The sequence below is a fragment of the Salvelinus namaycush genome, chromosome 14, assembly GCF_016432855.1.
Source record: "Salvelinus namaycush isolate Seneca chromosome 14, SaNama_1.0, whole genome shotgun sequence".
Lineage (NCBI taxonomy): Eukaryota > Metazoa > Chordata > Actinopteri > Salmoniformes > Salmonidae > Salvelinus > Salvelinus namaycush.
The window spans coordinates 28210675-28226324 of NC_052320.1; the positions used below are offsets into that span (position 1 = coordinate 28210675).

At 42.0% G+C, this 15650-nt stretch overlaps 1 protein-coding gene across 2 annotated transcripts in view; it reads right to left on the bottom strand.

The window, feature by feature from the left end:
* The window catches only part of ntsr1 (neurotensin receptor 1 (high affinity)), an 86257-nt gene that overhangs the window by 29922 nt on the left and 40685 nt on the right, over window positions 1-15650 (bottom strand). For both annotated transcript variants that reach the window (XM_039008364.1, XM_039008363.1), the window contains exon 2: window positions 10163-10364. In XM_039008364.1, coding sequence (XP_038864292.1) covers window positions 10163-10364 — 202 coding nt within the window. The remainder of the gene's footprint in view (window positions 1-10162; window positions 10365-15650) is intronic.

Sequence of the window (15650 nt, forward strand, 5' to 3'; positions counted from 1 at the left end):
ATTGAACAGATTCCATGATATTTATTGATAACACCACCATTGTAACGGAGATGCTAAGAGTCGAGAAGCAGGTGAAACATTTAATAAAACAACAAACTTGGAACGAGACAACATAACACTAGCGCCTACGCATAAACACAGGAACAATACTGACTGGGGAAAGAATCTAAGGGAGTGCCAGTTATAGAGGTGGTAATAAGTGAGGTAATGGAGTCCAGGTGTGTCTGATGATGACGTGCAGGTGTGCGTAATGATTGATGCCAGGTGTGGGTAGTGATGGATCCCAGGACCGGGGTTAGTATTCCGGCTACGCCGAACGCCAGAGGGAAAGAGCGGGAGTAGATGTGACAACCATGATGTGTGAATTTGTCCTTTTCCATAGTCTTAAATGTTTATTTTTTGCTGTGGGAGTACATCAGTTGCATGGAGACATCCTTTGTTTCTTCTTTACATTTGTTTTTCTGTCGGTCACATTTTGTCATGATGAGTACATTACAGGCTGGCGGTTTCACTCCTGCTCTCAGTCCAAGCCAATCTCTCTTCCTCAGTCTGGACACCCACACAATGACCACCCTGATGTGGTCCGTGGAAGCAGTTAAACATTTGTGTGAAAACAGAGCAGAAAAGTTTGTCCCTATACGTTATGAGTTTACATTTTAAAATCAAGTTTGCTGTTTTTACTAGTCTCTTGTGACAGATGTGATGTCACACATGAGAATTGGTTCTCAGTGCCAAGATTAGTTTAAGCGAGCGCTGATCTGGGGTCCAAATTAAAAAATAATTTAACTATTTTAATTGGATATTTGCAAGGGTTGAAACGTTACCTCAGATGGGTGTCTATTAGGCAGTGTCAGTGACGCCCTGAAAGCTGCATCTTAACCTGGTTGAATCAGAGCCCTGGCTTTAGTCATGGACCATAAAGGATGATTAGAGATGCTGGAGCCTTATTATGGTCAAGCTTATTGTATCTGTAAATCACAATTAACATGTCTTTCCAATTCATTCCTATATTTGTTTTATTGTCCTTGATGATCTAATAGCGAGGACAATTACAAAACTTGAATCTCAGAGGATGAATGAAATTGTGATAACTGTTATGATTATCAGCTAGCAGTGCTATCAAATCCTGGATCAAGTTCACAGAATATACAGTAGTATACAGATATGGATGTGTGCACCCAGTCTTTCTGTGTATGTGGGTCTTTATCTTATGGTCAAGGTAACAAAACTGTGTCTAATTAGCAAACTTGCATGTCTGCACATATGCTTTCACAATGGACAATCAGTTGTTACAGGAACTATGTTGGACTGTATGGAATTTTATCCAATGGGTCGGTGGTGGAATTCCTTGCGAGACACATATTTCCCTGGAAATTCTACAATACAGAGTTCTGCGAAGAGTGCTTTTAGTCTATGAATGCTGCAAGTTTCATTGTCTTACCTTTACAAATGGCATGTGATATCATGTTGGCTTATTAGCACATGAAAGAGATGATAGAGCGGGAAGAAAGGGCATCTCGCTGTAGTTTTGTGAGTCAAAGCGCCGTCTGTCTCCACGTGGAGCTCCACTGTGGCTCTGATCAAAGTCTATTTAACCCCACCATCCAGCCGTTAGCAACATGAAGCAGCAGGGGTGCAAAGACACACACTTAAACATTAACACAGAGCAAATAAACATGAAAGAGTAAAACAGTAATTTCTCAGTGACTCAGCTTGGACAGACGGGATAATACTGTCACAGTGATTAAACCCTCTGATTTACTCCAGGGTTGGTTCATTTCTGAACGCGCACATACACTCTCTCATACACACACATTAAGTCCACTTAGTTCCACTCTATGATTGCCATTAAATTAAGAATGGGCCTTTCCATTTTTTCTGTCATGATTGTGATCAGAGGCAGGAGTGACAGGCATGAGCTAGTGTGTGCAGGGGAGGTTAATGTCTGTTACCAAAACAAGCCAGTTGCATCAGTTTGAGTGGAACTCTGAGTGCTGTCACTGAGTGCTGTCACTGAGGTTAAGTGCCAACAGTAATAGCCTTGTCCTACTACTATATGGCAGTTTTTCAGAAAGATTCCCTTTGCATGTATTTATCAGTGGGCAGCTAGTTCACTAAGAGGACAGAGGCTGATGATTATGGTCCACTACTGTTTCAAGTGCATGTAATCACTGAGTGGCGTCCGTCCGTCTTCCCCTCTAGGAGGAGGAGGCATTGAGCTAATAATGCTGACAGCCTGATGCCAGGCATAAAGAAACAACTCCATCCTATTATTATGGTAATCAGGAGTTAAAGGAGGTTAACTTGTCCTTTGAAGACTTTGGTCATGTGTCTACCCAACTAGCCACAGCAGATGGAGAAGCTGTGAGATCCTATTCTCCTTTTTGGTACTTCATTAACCACATTTCCATCCAGAGTTTTTAGGTGAGTAAAGTCATAACTTAGAAAATAAATAATGACAGCTGGGATGGAACTAGGACGTTTCGGTACAATTTTATAAATGCCGACAGATCATTCCTTCGTTCTTTTTGTGTCGGTAAAATGAACTATGCGAGATTTGTAATGGAAACGCCTATTGATATAATGACCATCATATCGAAGCAAACTTGGAGTCACGCAATGATATGTTGTGTGGTCCTCCCACTACGACTAGGGAAACCATGCAGTTTATTAGGCTACAGATTAAATAACTTATGAACTTCACAGTGCGGTGAAAGTGCACAGTGATCTTGATGCGCCTTTCCAATAAATATTGAGGGTCTGATTCTGATGACATGATGATCCATAATTGATTGCAGTTTGACAACAACAAAAAAATCCCGGCAAAAAATTATTCTACATTGGAGATAATATAAAACAAGTATTGGAAACAATTAGAACACTATGAAAAATCTGGGAAATCAGGCCTGGTGTTCATAGCGGACGTTGAAAAGGCTTTTGATAAAGTATGCCTGGAATTTATATATAAATGCCTGAAATATATACATTTGAGAATATGTTATACAATGGGTTAAAGTTATCTATAGTAACTCAAGTTGTAAAATAGTAGATAATCACTACTTCTCCGAAAGTATTAAACTTTCAAAGAGGAGTAAAACAAGGTTGTCCACTATCGGCATATCTATTTATTATGGCCATCAAAATCTTAGCTATTAAAATTAGATCCAACAATAATATCAAGGGGCTTAAAAACAAAGGTGTCATTGTACGCTGATGGTTCATGTTTTATTTTCAATCCACAATTTGGATCCCTGAACAGCCTCAGTGTATTATAATGTACTATACTACGTATTAGATCACAAAAAAAAAAAACTTGTACATTACTGTGTAGTTTACCAATAAAATGGTCTGATGGTGATATGGACATACTCGGTATTCATATCCTAAAAGAAATTCTCACTACAATACATTTTAATAGAAAGTTTAAAAAATAGATAAGATCTTTCTACCATGGAAAGAAAAATACCTGTCTATTTGTGAGAAGAAAAAATCACCCTGATTAACTCTTTAGTCGTATCCCAGTTTACCTATTTGCTTGTGGCCTTGCCTACACCTAGCAACCTGTTCTTTTATTATATGAGCTAAAAATATTACATGTTATTTGAAACGGCAAGCAAGACAAAATTAAAACAGGCCTATTTATATAATGAATATGAATTCCGAGGGAAGAAATTATTAAATATTAAAGCATTAGACCTCTCACTAAAGGCTTCAGTCACACTTAAATCCAAACTGGTTCTCAAGTAGATTAGTAAGAATGTCTCACCCCAGGTTCAAGAATGGCCCTTTTCCCTTTATTCAGATTACAATATCTCACTTTAATTTTTTTTTATTGAAATCATCTCCAAAATATCACTATTTTTACAACAAGTGATAGAAAGTTGGTTGCAATTTCAGTTTAATCCACCAGAAAAGACAGAACAAATAATACAGCAAAAATTATGGTTAAACTATATATAACATCGCCGAAGTCGAGGATCGATAGGATAGTCAGTTTTACTAGGGTAAGTTTGGCGACGTGAGTGAAGGAGGCTTTGTTGCGAAATAGAAAGACGATTCTTGATTTGATTTTGGATTGGAGATGTTTAATATGAGTCTGGAAGGAGAGTTTACAGTCTAGCCAGACACCTAGGTTTTTATAGATATCCACATATTCTAGGTCGGAACCGTCCAGGGTGGTGATGCTAGTCGGGCGGGCGGGTGCAGGCAGCGAACTGTTGAAAAGCATGCATTTGGTTTTACTAGCGTTTAAGAGCAGTTGGATGCCATGGAAGGAGTGTTGTATGGCATTGAAGCTCGTTTGGAGGTTAGATAGCACAGTGTCCAAGGAAGGGCCAGAAGTATACAGAATGGTGTTGTCTGCGTAGAGGTGGATCAGGGAATCGCACGCAGCAAGAGCAACATCATTGATGTATACAGAGAAAAGAGTCGGCCCGAGAATTGAACCCTGTGGTACCCCCATAGTGACCGGACAACATGCCCTCCGATTTGACACACTGAACTCTGTCTGCAAAGTAGTTGGTGAACCAGGCAAGGCAGTCATCAGAAAAACCGAGGCTACTGAGTCTGCCGATAAGAATATGGTGATTGACAGAGTCGAAAGCCTTGGCCAGGTCGATGAAGACGGCTGCACAGTACTGTCTTTTATCGATGGCGGTTATGATATCATTTAGTACCTTGAGCGTGGCTGAGGTGCACCCGTGACCGGCTCGGAAACCGGATTGCACAGCGGAGAAGGCACGGTGGGATTCGAGATGGTCAGTGATCTGTTTATTAACTTGGCTTTCGAATACCTTAGATAGGCAGGGCAGGATGGATATAGGTCTGTAACAGTTTGGGTCCAGGGTGTCTCCCCATTTGAAGAGGGGGATGACCACGGCAGCTTTCCAATCCTTGGTGATCTCAGACGATATGAAAGAGAGGTTGAACAGGCTGGTAATAGGGTTTGCGACAATGGCGGCGGATAGTTTCAGAAATAGAGGGTATAGATTGTCAAGCCCAGCTGATTTGTATGGGTCCAGGTTTTGCAGCTCTTTCAGAACATCTGCTATCTGGATTTGGATAAAGGAGAAGCTGGGGACGCTTGGGCGAGTAGCTGCGGGGGGGGGGGGGGGGGGGGGGGGGGGGGGGGGGGCGGAGCTGTTGGCCGAGGTTGGAGTAGCCAGGTGGAAGGCATGGCCAGCCGTTGAGAAATGCTTGTTGAAGTTTTCGATTATCATGGATTTATCGGTGGTGACCGTGTTACCTAGCCTCAGTGCAGTGGGCAGCTGGGAGGAGGTGCTCTTGTTCTCCATGGACTTTACAGTGTCCCAGAACTTTTTGGAGTTAGAGCTACAGGATGCAAATTTCTGCTTGAAAAAGCTAGCCTTTGCTTTCCTGACTTCCCTGAACAGTTGCATATCGCGGAGACTATTCAATGCTATTGCAGTCCGCCACATTATGTTTTTGTGCTGGTTGAGAGCAGTCAGGTCTGGAGTGAACCAAGGGCTATATCTGTTCTTAGTTCTGCATTTTTTGAACGGGGCATGCTTATCTAAGATGGTGAGGAAGTTACTTTTAAAGAATGACCAGGCATCCTCAACTGACGGGAAGAGGTCAATATCCTTCCAGGATACCCAGGCCAGGTCAATTAGAAAGGCCTGCTCGCAGAAGTGTTTTAGGAAGCGTTTGACAGTGATGAGGGGTGGTCGTTTGACCGCGGACCCATAGCAGATACAGGCAATGAGGCAGTGATCGCTGAGATTCTGATTGAAGACAGCAGAGGTGTATTTGGAGGGCAAGTTGGTCAGGATAATGTCTATGAGGGTGCCCATGTTTACGGATTTAGGGTTGTACCTGGTGGGTTCCTTGATGATTTGTGTGAGATTGAGGGCATCTAGCTTAGATTGTAGGACTGCCGGGGTGTTAAGCATATCCCAGTTTAGGTCACCTAACAGAACAAACTCTGAAGCTAGATGGGGGGCGATCAATTCACAAATGGTGTCCAGGGCACAGCTGGGAGCTGAGGGGAGTCGGTAGCAGGTGGCAACAGTGAGAGACTTATTTCTGGAGAGATTCATTTTTAAAATTAGAAGTTCAAACTGTTTGGGTATGGACCTGGAAAGTATGACATTACTTTGCAGGCTATCTCTGCAGTAGATTGCAAGTCCTCCCCCTTTGGCAGTTCTATCTTGACGGAAAATGTTATAGTTGGGTATGGAAATCTCAGACATTTTGGTGGCCTTCCTAAGCCAGGATTCAGACACGGCAAGGACATCAGGGTTGGCAGAGTGTGCTAAAGCAGTGAGTAAAACAAACTTAGGGAGGAGGCTTCTGATGTTGACATGCATGAAACCAAGTCTTTTTCGATCACAGAAGTCAACAAATGAGGGTGCCTGGGGACATGCAGGGCCTGGGTTTACCTCCACATCACCCGAGGAACAGAGGAGGAGTAGGATGAGGGTGCGGCTAAAGATAATCAAAACTGGTCGCCTAGAGCGTTGGGGACAAAGAATAAAAGGAGCAGATTTCAGGGCATAATGTGCAGACAGGGGTATGGTGGGGTGCGGGTAAAGCGGAGGTAAGCCCAGGCACCGGGTGATGATGAGAGATTGTATCTCTGGACATGCTGGTTATAATGGGTGAGGTCACCGCATGTGTGGGAGGTGGGACAAAGGAGGTGTCAGAGGTATGAAGAGTAGAACTAGGGGCTCCATTATAAACTAAAACAATGATAACTAACCTGAACAACAGTATACAAGGCATATTGACATTTGAGAGAGACATACAGCGAGGCATAAAGTAATCGCAGATATTGATTGGGAGAGCTAGCTAAGACAACAGGTGAGACAGCAACAGCTAATAGCTAACACAACAACAGCAGGTAAAATGGCGATGACTAGGCAGAGAGGGTCGGAATAACTACACCCAGAGCCTGAGTTCGCGGCTGGGGCCGACAGATAAAAAAAATAAACAGAATGGAGTACCGTGAATTAATGGACAGTCCAGCAGGCATCAGCTATGTAGCCAAGTGATCATAGTGTCCAGGGGGCAGCAGTAGATGGAACAGGGAAGCCGCGGAGTAGTTGCCACTACGCTAGCGACACAGCGTTTAAAGTTAGTAGCCCAGGGCTAGTAGGAGCGTCTGCTCCGACGGAGGCCGGTTGAAGGCACAGCGGATGGAGTATTCGTCGGCAGACCAGTCGTGGTGGTGCGGCGGGGCGCCGGGTCGACAGAGGATCTAAGCCAGATGGCGAAAGAGGTATTGTAGAATTTAGTTTGCTAGCCGGGAGATGCGCCTGGCTCACGGCTAACTGGTGCTATCTTCGTGGCAGGGGCGTTAGCCACTAGCTAGCTGTGAAGATCAGAAGTGGTGGTCCAGGGATTACGGCAGGAATCTGGAGTTGTAGTGGAGAGATAGTTCAATACTGGTAGATTGGCGAGTATTATCCAGGCTAAAAAACAGGGCTGGTATCTGTGCAGAAGGGGAAAAGCTGCTAGCAGTGACTAACAATGACTAAATAGCTTGTAACTAATTAGCTTCTGGTGGTTCTTGAATGTGTTCTAAAATTAAAAATAATAGCGATTCCGTATCACATTGGGTGAGGCAGGTTATCGGAAGGTATCGAATTAAAATGGAAAAGAGTGAAAATAAAATATATACAAAAAAGAAAAATACAAAAGTACACGAGAGGACGAACAAAAACACTTCTTCACTGCTACACCATCTTGGATCTTATTTAGGGTCTTCATAGCAAAGGGGGTGAATACATATGCCGCACCACTTTTCCACTTAAATTGTTTTTTTTGTTTTTTTGAAACAAGTCATTTTTTTTTATTTCACTTCACAAATTTGGACTATTTTGTGTATGTTCATTATATGAAATCCAAATAAAAATCTATTTAAAATACAGGTTGTAATGCAACAAAATAGGAAAAACGGCAATGGGGATGAATACTTTTGCAAGGCACAGTACGTAGCTGAAGGACAGAATTAAAAACAAACAAAAATATAACTATTGTAAAATACATTGTGTCCGTAAAATGTACATAGTATGTACAGTATAAGCTGGAAGTAGAAGCCTAAGTGTTGTTGTTAGTTTACTCCAATTAGGGGAGGGGTGGTAGGGCTAGGGGAAAATAATAAAGGAAGATGACCTGGCCTCCACAATCACCCAACCTCAACCCAATTGAGATGGTTTGGGGTGAGTTGGACCGCAGAGTGAAGGAAAAGCAGCCAACAAGTGCTCGGCATATGTGGGAACTCCTTCAAGACTGTTTGAAAAGCATTCCTCATGAAGATGGTTGAGAGAATGCCAAGCGTGTGCAAAGCTGTCATCAAGGCAAAGGGTGGCTACTTTGAAGAATCTCAATTATAACATATTTTGTTATACACGCACGTGCCAAGACCAGAGTTTTTGTGACAAAACTCTTAAGTAGAGTTGAAAATGCGATGGAAACACATTGAACTTCAGATTTTTATTCAGTACATGAAAACTTAAGCGAAAAAGTACAGTTTGTGTGCACTACATCCTCACACACTGATTTTTATCTGTAACAAGTCTGTTTGGTGGAAACGCCACTGTGGGAAAATGCGCAGATTTTGGGATATTCGCATGAAAATTTGTCACCAATTAGATGAAAACCTAGCTAATGGAAAGGATTTATTCAGGTAGTAGATTTGGCTGCAGGTTCTCGCTTAGAGAGTGTGTCCCTAAATAGACTGCGAGTGAAATCAGTAGTGCTTAGAGATATGAAGAGTGAGGCTCAGGCTGGATGGGCCGGCGTCTGTTCTTTTATACATCTTTACGCACATGGGAAGGAGGACTACTTTGGCATCCTTGGATAAATGTACTCTTTATAGCTCCAGTACGCCATTATATCAATCAACTCAGTGTGGCCTTATGGTTAGTGTGTCTGAGATTGGAAGGTTGGGAGTTTGATCCCTGGCCGAGTCATACCAAAGACTGTAAAAATGGGCCCTGATGTGTTTTTGCTTGGCATTCAGCATTAAATAGATAGATAGGGGGTAAGGCCCTGTGAAAGACTAGCGTCCTGTCCAGAGGTGGTACTTGTACATCAAGCCAGCTCACACTACAGAAATAGGACATACTACTGTTCCTATGAGCTGTTACTGCTCATGCAAGGCTACTTACAATTTTTTCCTCCAAACATAACGATGGTCATTATGGCCAAACAGTTCTATTTTTGTTTCATCAGACCAGAAGACATTTCTCCAAAAAGTACGATCTTTGTCCCCATGTGCAGATGCAAACCGTAGTCTGGCTTTTTTATTAGCGGTTTTGGAGCAGTGCCTTCTTCCTTGCTGAGAGGCCTTTCAGGTTATGTTGATGTAGGATTCGATTTACTGTGAATATAGATACTTTTGTATCTGTTTCCTCCAGCATCTTCACAAGGTCCTTTGCTGTTGTTCTGTGGATTGTTTTGCACTTTTCGCACCAAAGTACGTTCATCTCTAGGAGACAGAACGTGTCTCCTTCCTGAGCGGTGTGACGGCTGCATGGTCCCATGGTGTTTATACTTTCGTACGATTGTTTGTACGGATGAACGTGGTACCTTCAGCCGTTTAGAAATTGCTCCCAAGGAGGAACCAGACTTGTGGAGGCCTACAATTTATTTTCTGAGGTCTTGGCTGATTTCTTTTGATTTTCCCATGATGTCAAGCAAAGAGGCACTGAGTTTGAAGGTAGGCCATGAAATACATCCACAGGTACATCTCCAATTGATTAAAATGAAGTCAATTAGCCTATCAGAAGCTTCTAATGCCATGACATCACTTTCTAGAATTTTCCAAGCAGTTTAAAGGCACAGTTAACTTAGTGTATGTAAACTTCTGACCCACTGTAATTGTGATACAGTGAATTATAAGTGAAATAATCTGTCTGGAAACAATTGTTGGAAAAATTACTTGTCATGCACAAAGTAGATGTCCTAACCGACTTGCCAAAACTATAGTTCGTTAACAATACCTTTCTGGAGTGGTTGAAAAACGAGTTTTAATGACTTCAACCTAACTGTATGTAAACTTCCGACTTCAACTGCACATACCTGTTTAAGCATTTCTGCCAGTTAAAAGGAATAGTCTTGTGTTTAACTCTTCATAGCTGTGTGTGTGTGTGCGTGCGTGCTTGTATGTGTACACAAGTGAGCATTGTATACTCACGTAGAACCATGACTCCATGACGCAGCGACTGTGTGCGGTTTGGCTCCACAGCGATACTCAGCATGGTAGGGTTGCCTTCAATGATGCAGATGCGGGTGTCCTGCTTCGTCTCTCTGAACATACGCAGCAACTGACTGGCGATGACCCCGTTCAGAGCAGATATGGCTACCATGGGAACCACAAAGGACAGGAACACATTCACCTGTCCAGAGAAAGGGAGGGGCAGCGAGATAAAGTTAGTAAGACTGTGTACTTTTTGGAATTCTGCCAATGAGCCAATATAGTATTCGCCTCAAACAGTTTTGGAAATGCAATCATCAACGATCAATAGACATATTTATTCCTTTTAAGTCTGTTTAAAAGTTGGTCTGAAAGAGAGAGAGTAGACAGTAGAGGAGAGGACAATGTGGAAGATGGCCCTGTACCTGTGTCTGGATATAATTAGTTATATGTTATCTGATATCTGAATGCTACACCAGACAGACCAGAAGTTTCAGCCATGTTCCTCTCTTATTAGCTGCTGTCCTTTAATATCAGCGGTGGCGCTTGAACAATATGCATTCCATTGGAATGGATGCGTTTCATCGTTAGTATTCTGGGAACCCCTATCCCCACCCTGCCCTACCTGCTGTGCCCCCACAGTCCCCGCCTTGCACCGCTCCCATTGTTTTTTCAAGCGCAACGATAATTTCGGATGAAAGATGTTAATCGTCTTAATTAACAGATTGCAGAATTTTAGCGGCTCTCAGTTTGCCTAGATTACATACTGATTAGGCTTGAAAGGGGAGAAAACAGATAATGCCATGGTATGCTGTCAAAAGAATAATTTGGGCAAGTGCTTTTGCAAAGCTGGTGCTGTAATGTGTGACCAAGCTAAATCTTTGGATAATTATTTTTGTCGTGCACTTTGTTGTGCTCATGATAGGGGGTCCTACTAAATCACCCCAAACAGGTACCCAAAACAGATACGCAGAACAACCCAAAATTAGCCAAAATAACCCAAAAGATCCCAAACAGGTATCCAAAACAACCCAAAAGTACCCAAAGCAACCCAAAACCAAAAGTACCCAAAAGGAACACAAACTATCGGAGGAGCTTGGCCTGGATGTATCACCGGAGGATCTGGAGCGATGCCATCAGATCAGCATGAAACAGAAGAACGCTAAATACCCTTGCATGGTAATCTATAAGCTGTGAAACTATGCGACCAAAGTCAACATTCTGAAGACAAGGGGGAAAGGAGATTAAAATCCATGGCCAGTCCATTTGATTCATCCAGGATCTGTCTGCTAAACTGAGGGAAAAACGTAAGCAATTCCTTCCTTTCAAACAGTCACTGGAGGAAAAAGGAATCAAGACTCCATTCCGATTCCCGGCAGTGCTGTGGGTATGGAAGGGAACAGAGGATGAAGTTCACATGCGCCAATGAAGCCCTGAACAGGTTGCAGGAAACCTTTCCAGTTGAGAGCCCAATGCCCTAAGGAGAGGAAGAAGCTGAAAAAAGTGATAAGCATACTAGGCTACATACAGTGATGCCCAAGACCAGTTTATTGTAAGTTCAGACAATATTCTTTCCCCCTCCCCCCAATACAATCTAGACTCTATTGTCCCCAAGTAACTGTTCTTCTTTAGGAAGTAGGGTTGGAATTAGCCGATGCCAATGAGATACATGGACACTGAAACGCAATATAAAATGGGAAATATAGCATGTATGTTAGTAATTGTCAATAATTGTTCTGTGGATGTGTGTGTGTTTGTGTGGGAGAGAGGGTGTGAGTGGGTGTGTGTATGTGCATATGGGTATACACTGAGTATACCAAACATTAGGAATATTGAGTTCCCCCCCATCCCCCACTTTTGACCTCCGAACAGCCTCAATTCATCAGGGCATGGACTCTACAAGGTGTCAAAAGCATTCCCATGTTGACTCCAATGCTTCCACCGTTGTTTCAAGTTGGCTGGATGTTGTTTGGGTGGTGGACCATTCTTGATACACACGGGAAACTGTTGAACATGAAAAACCCAGCAGCGTTGCAGTTCTGTACACAAACCGGTATGCCCGGCACCTACTACCAAACCCTGTTCAAAGGAACTTAAATATTTCGACTTGCCCATTCACCTTCTGGATGGCACACTTACACAATCCATGTCTCAATTGTCTAGGCTTAAAAATCCTTCTGTAGCCTGTCTCCACCCCATTTACACTGATTGAAGTGTATTTAACAAGTGAAATCAATAAGGGATAATAGCTTTCACCTGGTCAGTCTATGTCATGCAAAGTTTGTTTTGTACACTCAGTGTGTGTTGTGTGTGAATGAAGGAGAATGGATGAGTAAGTAGATGTAGAGAGGGGTGTAGACGTGTCTGAAAAAGATGGAAGTTGGGATAAACTTGCCCTGGGTGGGTCAAGAGAGTACATGGGGCGCAAGGGTGGGTATGGATGGGAGGGTGGAACAAGCTATGTTTGTTTGGCAAAAAGGGTGAGTAAAAAGTAAAAATGTGAGGTTGGAATAAGCTTGGGTGGGGTAAAGGGGGGAGAACTGGGAGGGGTGTTTTTTGTGTGACTTGCAAACCCATTGTAAAATGAATACGAGTTCTGGACAGATAAGAAAGGATGTTTAATTCATCATTATTATACCTTGCTTGTCATAACAAAGATTCAATGGTGGGTATTGGTGAGAATGGAGAGGGGCTTTAGCCAGGGGATTGGGATGGGGTGAATGGGAGGGCATCAGACACTTCTCTTAGGCGTGTGTGGTGCCTCCACTGATCCCATTTCAGTCTCTCGGTGGACCCTCTCTCCCAAATTAGACACCCAACAGCCACTATACTTTAATTTATAAGGTAATACAAACTGACCACAGTAGTTAACTGTCAGTCTTTCTTCAATATATGTATAATGACATAATGCACATTAGGAGAGGAGTTTGAGCTAAGAAGCCCTAAAAAGGCACAGCAGCTCAAGTACAAAGACGTGCCATGCTTTATGTTTTTATTTTTTTGGTCTGCTGAGTCCACATGCCCGCACATTCGGAATGTATTCAGACCCCTTGACTTTTGCCACATTTTGTTACATTACAACCTTATCCTAAAATTGATTAAATTGTTTTAATACCCAGCATCAATCTACACACAATTCCCCATAATGACAAAGCAAAAAGGGTTGTATTTTTTTATTTTGCACATTTATTCAAAAAAACAAAACAGAAATACATTATTTAGACCGTTTGCTATGAGACTGGAAATTGAGATCAGGTGCATCCTGTTTCCATTGATCATACATGAGTTGTTTCAACTTGATTGGAGTCCACCTGTGGTAAATTCAATTGATTGGACATGATTTGGAAAGGCACACACCTGTCTATAGAAGATCCCACAGTTGACAGTGCGTGTCAGAGCAAAAACCAAGCCATGAGGTCGAAGCAATTGTCCGCAGAGCACCGAGACAGGATTTAATTTCTATTATGGTGCTTCTATTTCAAGAGAAATTCAAATACATTTTACAGTTGTCAGGACCCGGTGCGAGAAACAGTCACTATTAATCGTCAGAACCCAGAAGATGAGGCAGACACAGCAGTACTAGAGATGGTGGTTTAATTAAAGAACAAAATCTTCAGGCAAAGAAACTAAATCCACAATGTCCAAAAATAAAGCCAAGAGGCACAAAGTGGAAATCCTCCAAAATACAAAAGAAACTCCACAAAGTGGTAAAAAACAGCAGGGAAAAAACAAACCTCAAAAGACTACTCAAATAATACACAAGAACTAAACCAGAGAACCTCTGGAAAAGCCAACAAGAGAAATATCTATATAAAACAAGGCTTGGGCTGGGGCTGGGTGCTAACTTACAAACACTGAGCAAGGAACTGAGGAACACACAGGGTTTAAATACTAACAAGGGAATGACCTACAGGTGCAAACAATAATTAGAGCAAGAAAAACAAAAGGTACAAAAAAGGTGCAATGGGGACATCTAGTGACCAAAACCCGAACAGTCTTGGCCAAAACCTGACAACAGTAGCCTATGTCTTTCCTACCTAAAACATTCGTTAACAGATTTGAATTCCTTTAAAATAGAAACCACATATCCTAAGTAGAATATAAACTAGATATTGGCTACTGTGGGTCGGGTAGGCTAAATAATTACAGCCGAATAGGCCAATTAAAATAATAGTTATAAAGGTAATGAAAAATGCTAGGTAGAGCAGGCCCAGATACATTTTTTATCTGGTCGAATTACACTCCTCGCTCTTACAGTGCCTTCAGAAAGTATTCATACCCCTTGACTTATTCTACAGTTTATTGTGTTACAGCCTGAATTCCAAATTGATTAAATAAATACAACAGCTCACCCATCTACACACAATAACAAAGGGAAAACATGTTTTTAGAAATGTTTGCAAAATGATTGAAGATTAAATACAGAAAAACCTCATTTACAGTGCATCAGAAAGTATGTACTGCGCAATTCAGAATCCTGAGTGGTGCAGTGGTCTAAGACACTGCATCTCAGTGCAAGACGTGGTTCCAATCCAGGCTGCGTCACATTCGGCCGTGATTGGGCGGCACACAATTGGCTCAGCGTCGTCCGGGTTAGGCCATCATTGTAAATAAGAATTTGTTCTTAACTGACTTGCCTAGTTAAATAAAGGTTAAATAATAATACATTTAGACCCTTTCACTTTTTCCACATTTTGTTATGCAACTGCCTCATTCTAAAATTGATTAAAAGTGTTGTTTTCCCCCTCATCAAGCTACACACAATACCCCATAATGACAAAGCAAAAACAGGTTTTTAGAAATGATTGCACATTTTTTGAATAAGAAATCTGATATCACGTGACCGACCAGCTCAATTCGGATTTAAGTAGCAACATTTGAAATGGTGTTTTTTCCATTGGATAAAAGTAGGGACTCATTGTAAATAAGAATTGGTTCTTAACTTCTTATGGCTGCAAGGGAAAGTATTGAGTAGCCAGTGAAATCGTGCCCATTTCAAACGGCCTCGTACTCAATTCATGCTCGTACAATATGGATATTATTATTACTATTGGATAGAAAACACTCTAGTTTCTAAAACCGTTGGAATTATTTCTCTGAGTGAAACAGAACTCATTTGGCAGCACTTTCCCTGACCAGGAAGTAGAATGTCAGAAATATATGCTCTGTTCAACTTCCTGCCTATACATGGTCATGACACGTAGGAGTCTACGTACACTCCATACGCCTTCCTCTGGGTGTCAAGATGATGTGAGAGAAGAAATGTTGTGTTTATCTTGGTCTGGGGTGGAATAAAAGCTATTTCTTTGACGTGACCGTCCACTTCCGGTACTCTGAAGCGCGCGACTTGGAAGTGGGATTGCCTTCTGTTTTGCTGCCGTAATGGACGACAACTATCTCCGGCTCGGATTTTATTTGATACATGTGACCATATCATCGTAATGTATGTTTTTTCAATATAGTTTAATCAGATTATTGAAATTTTTTC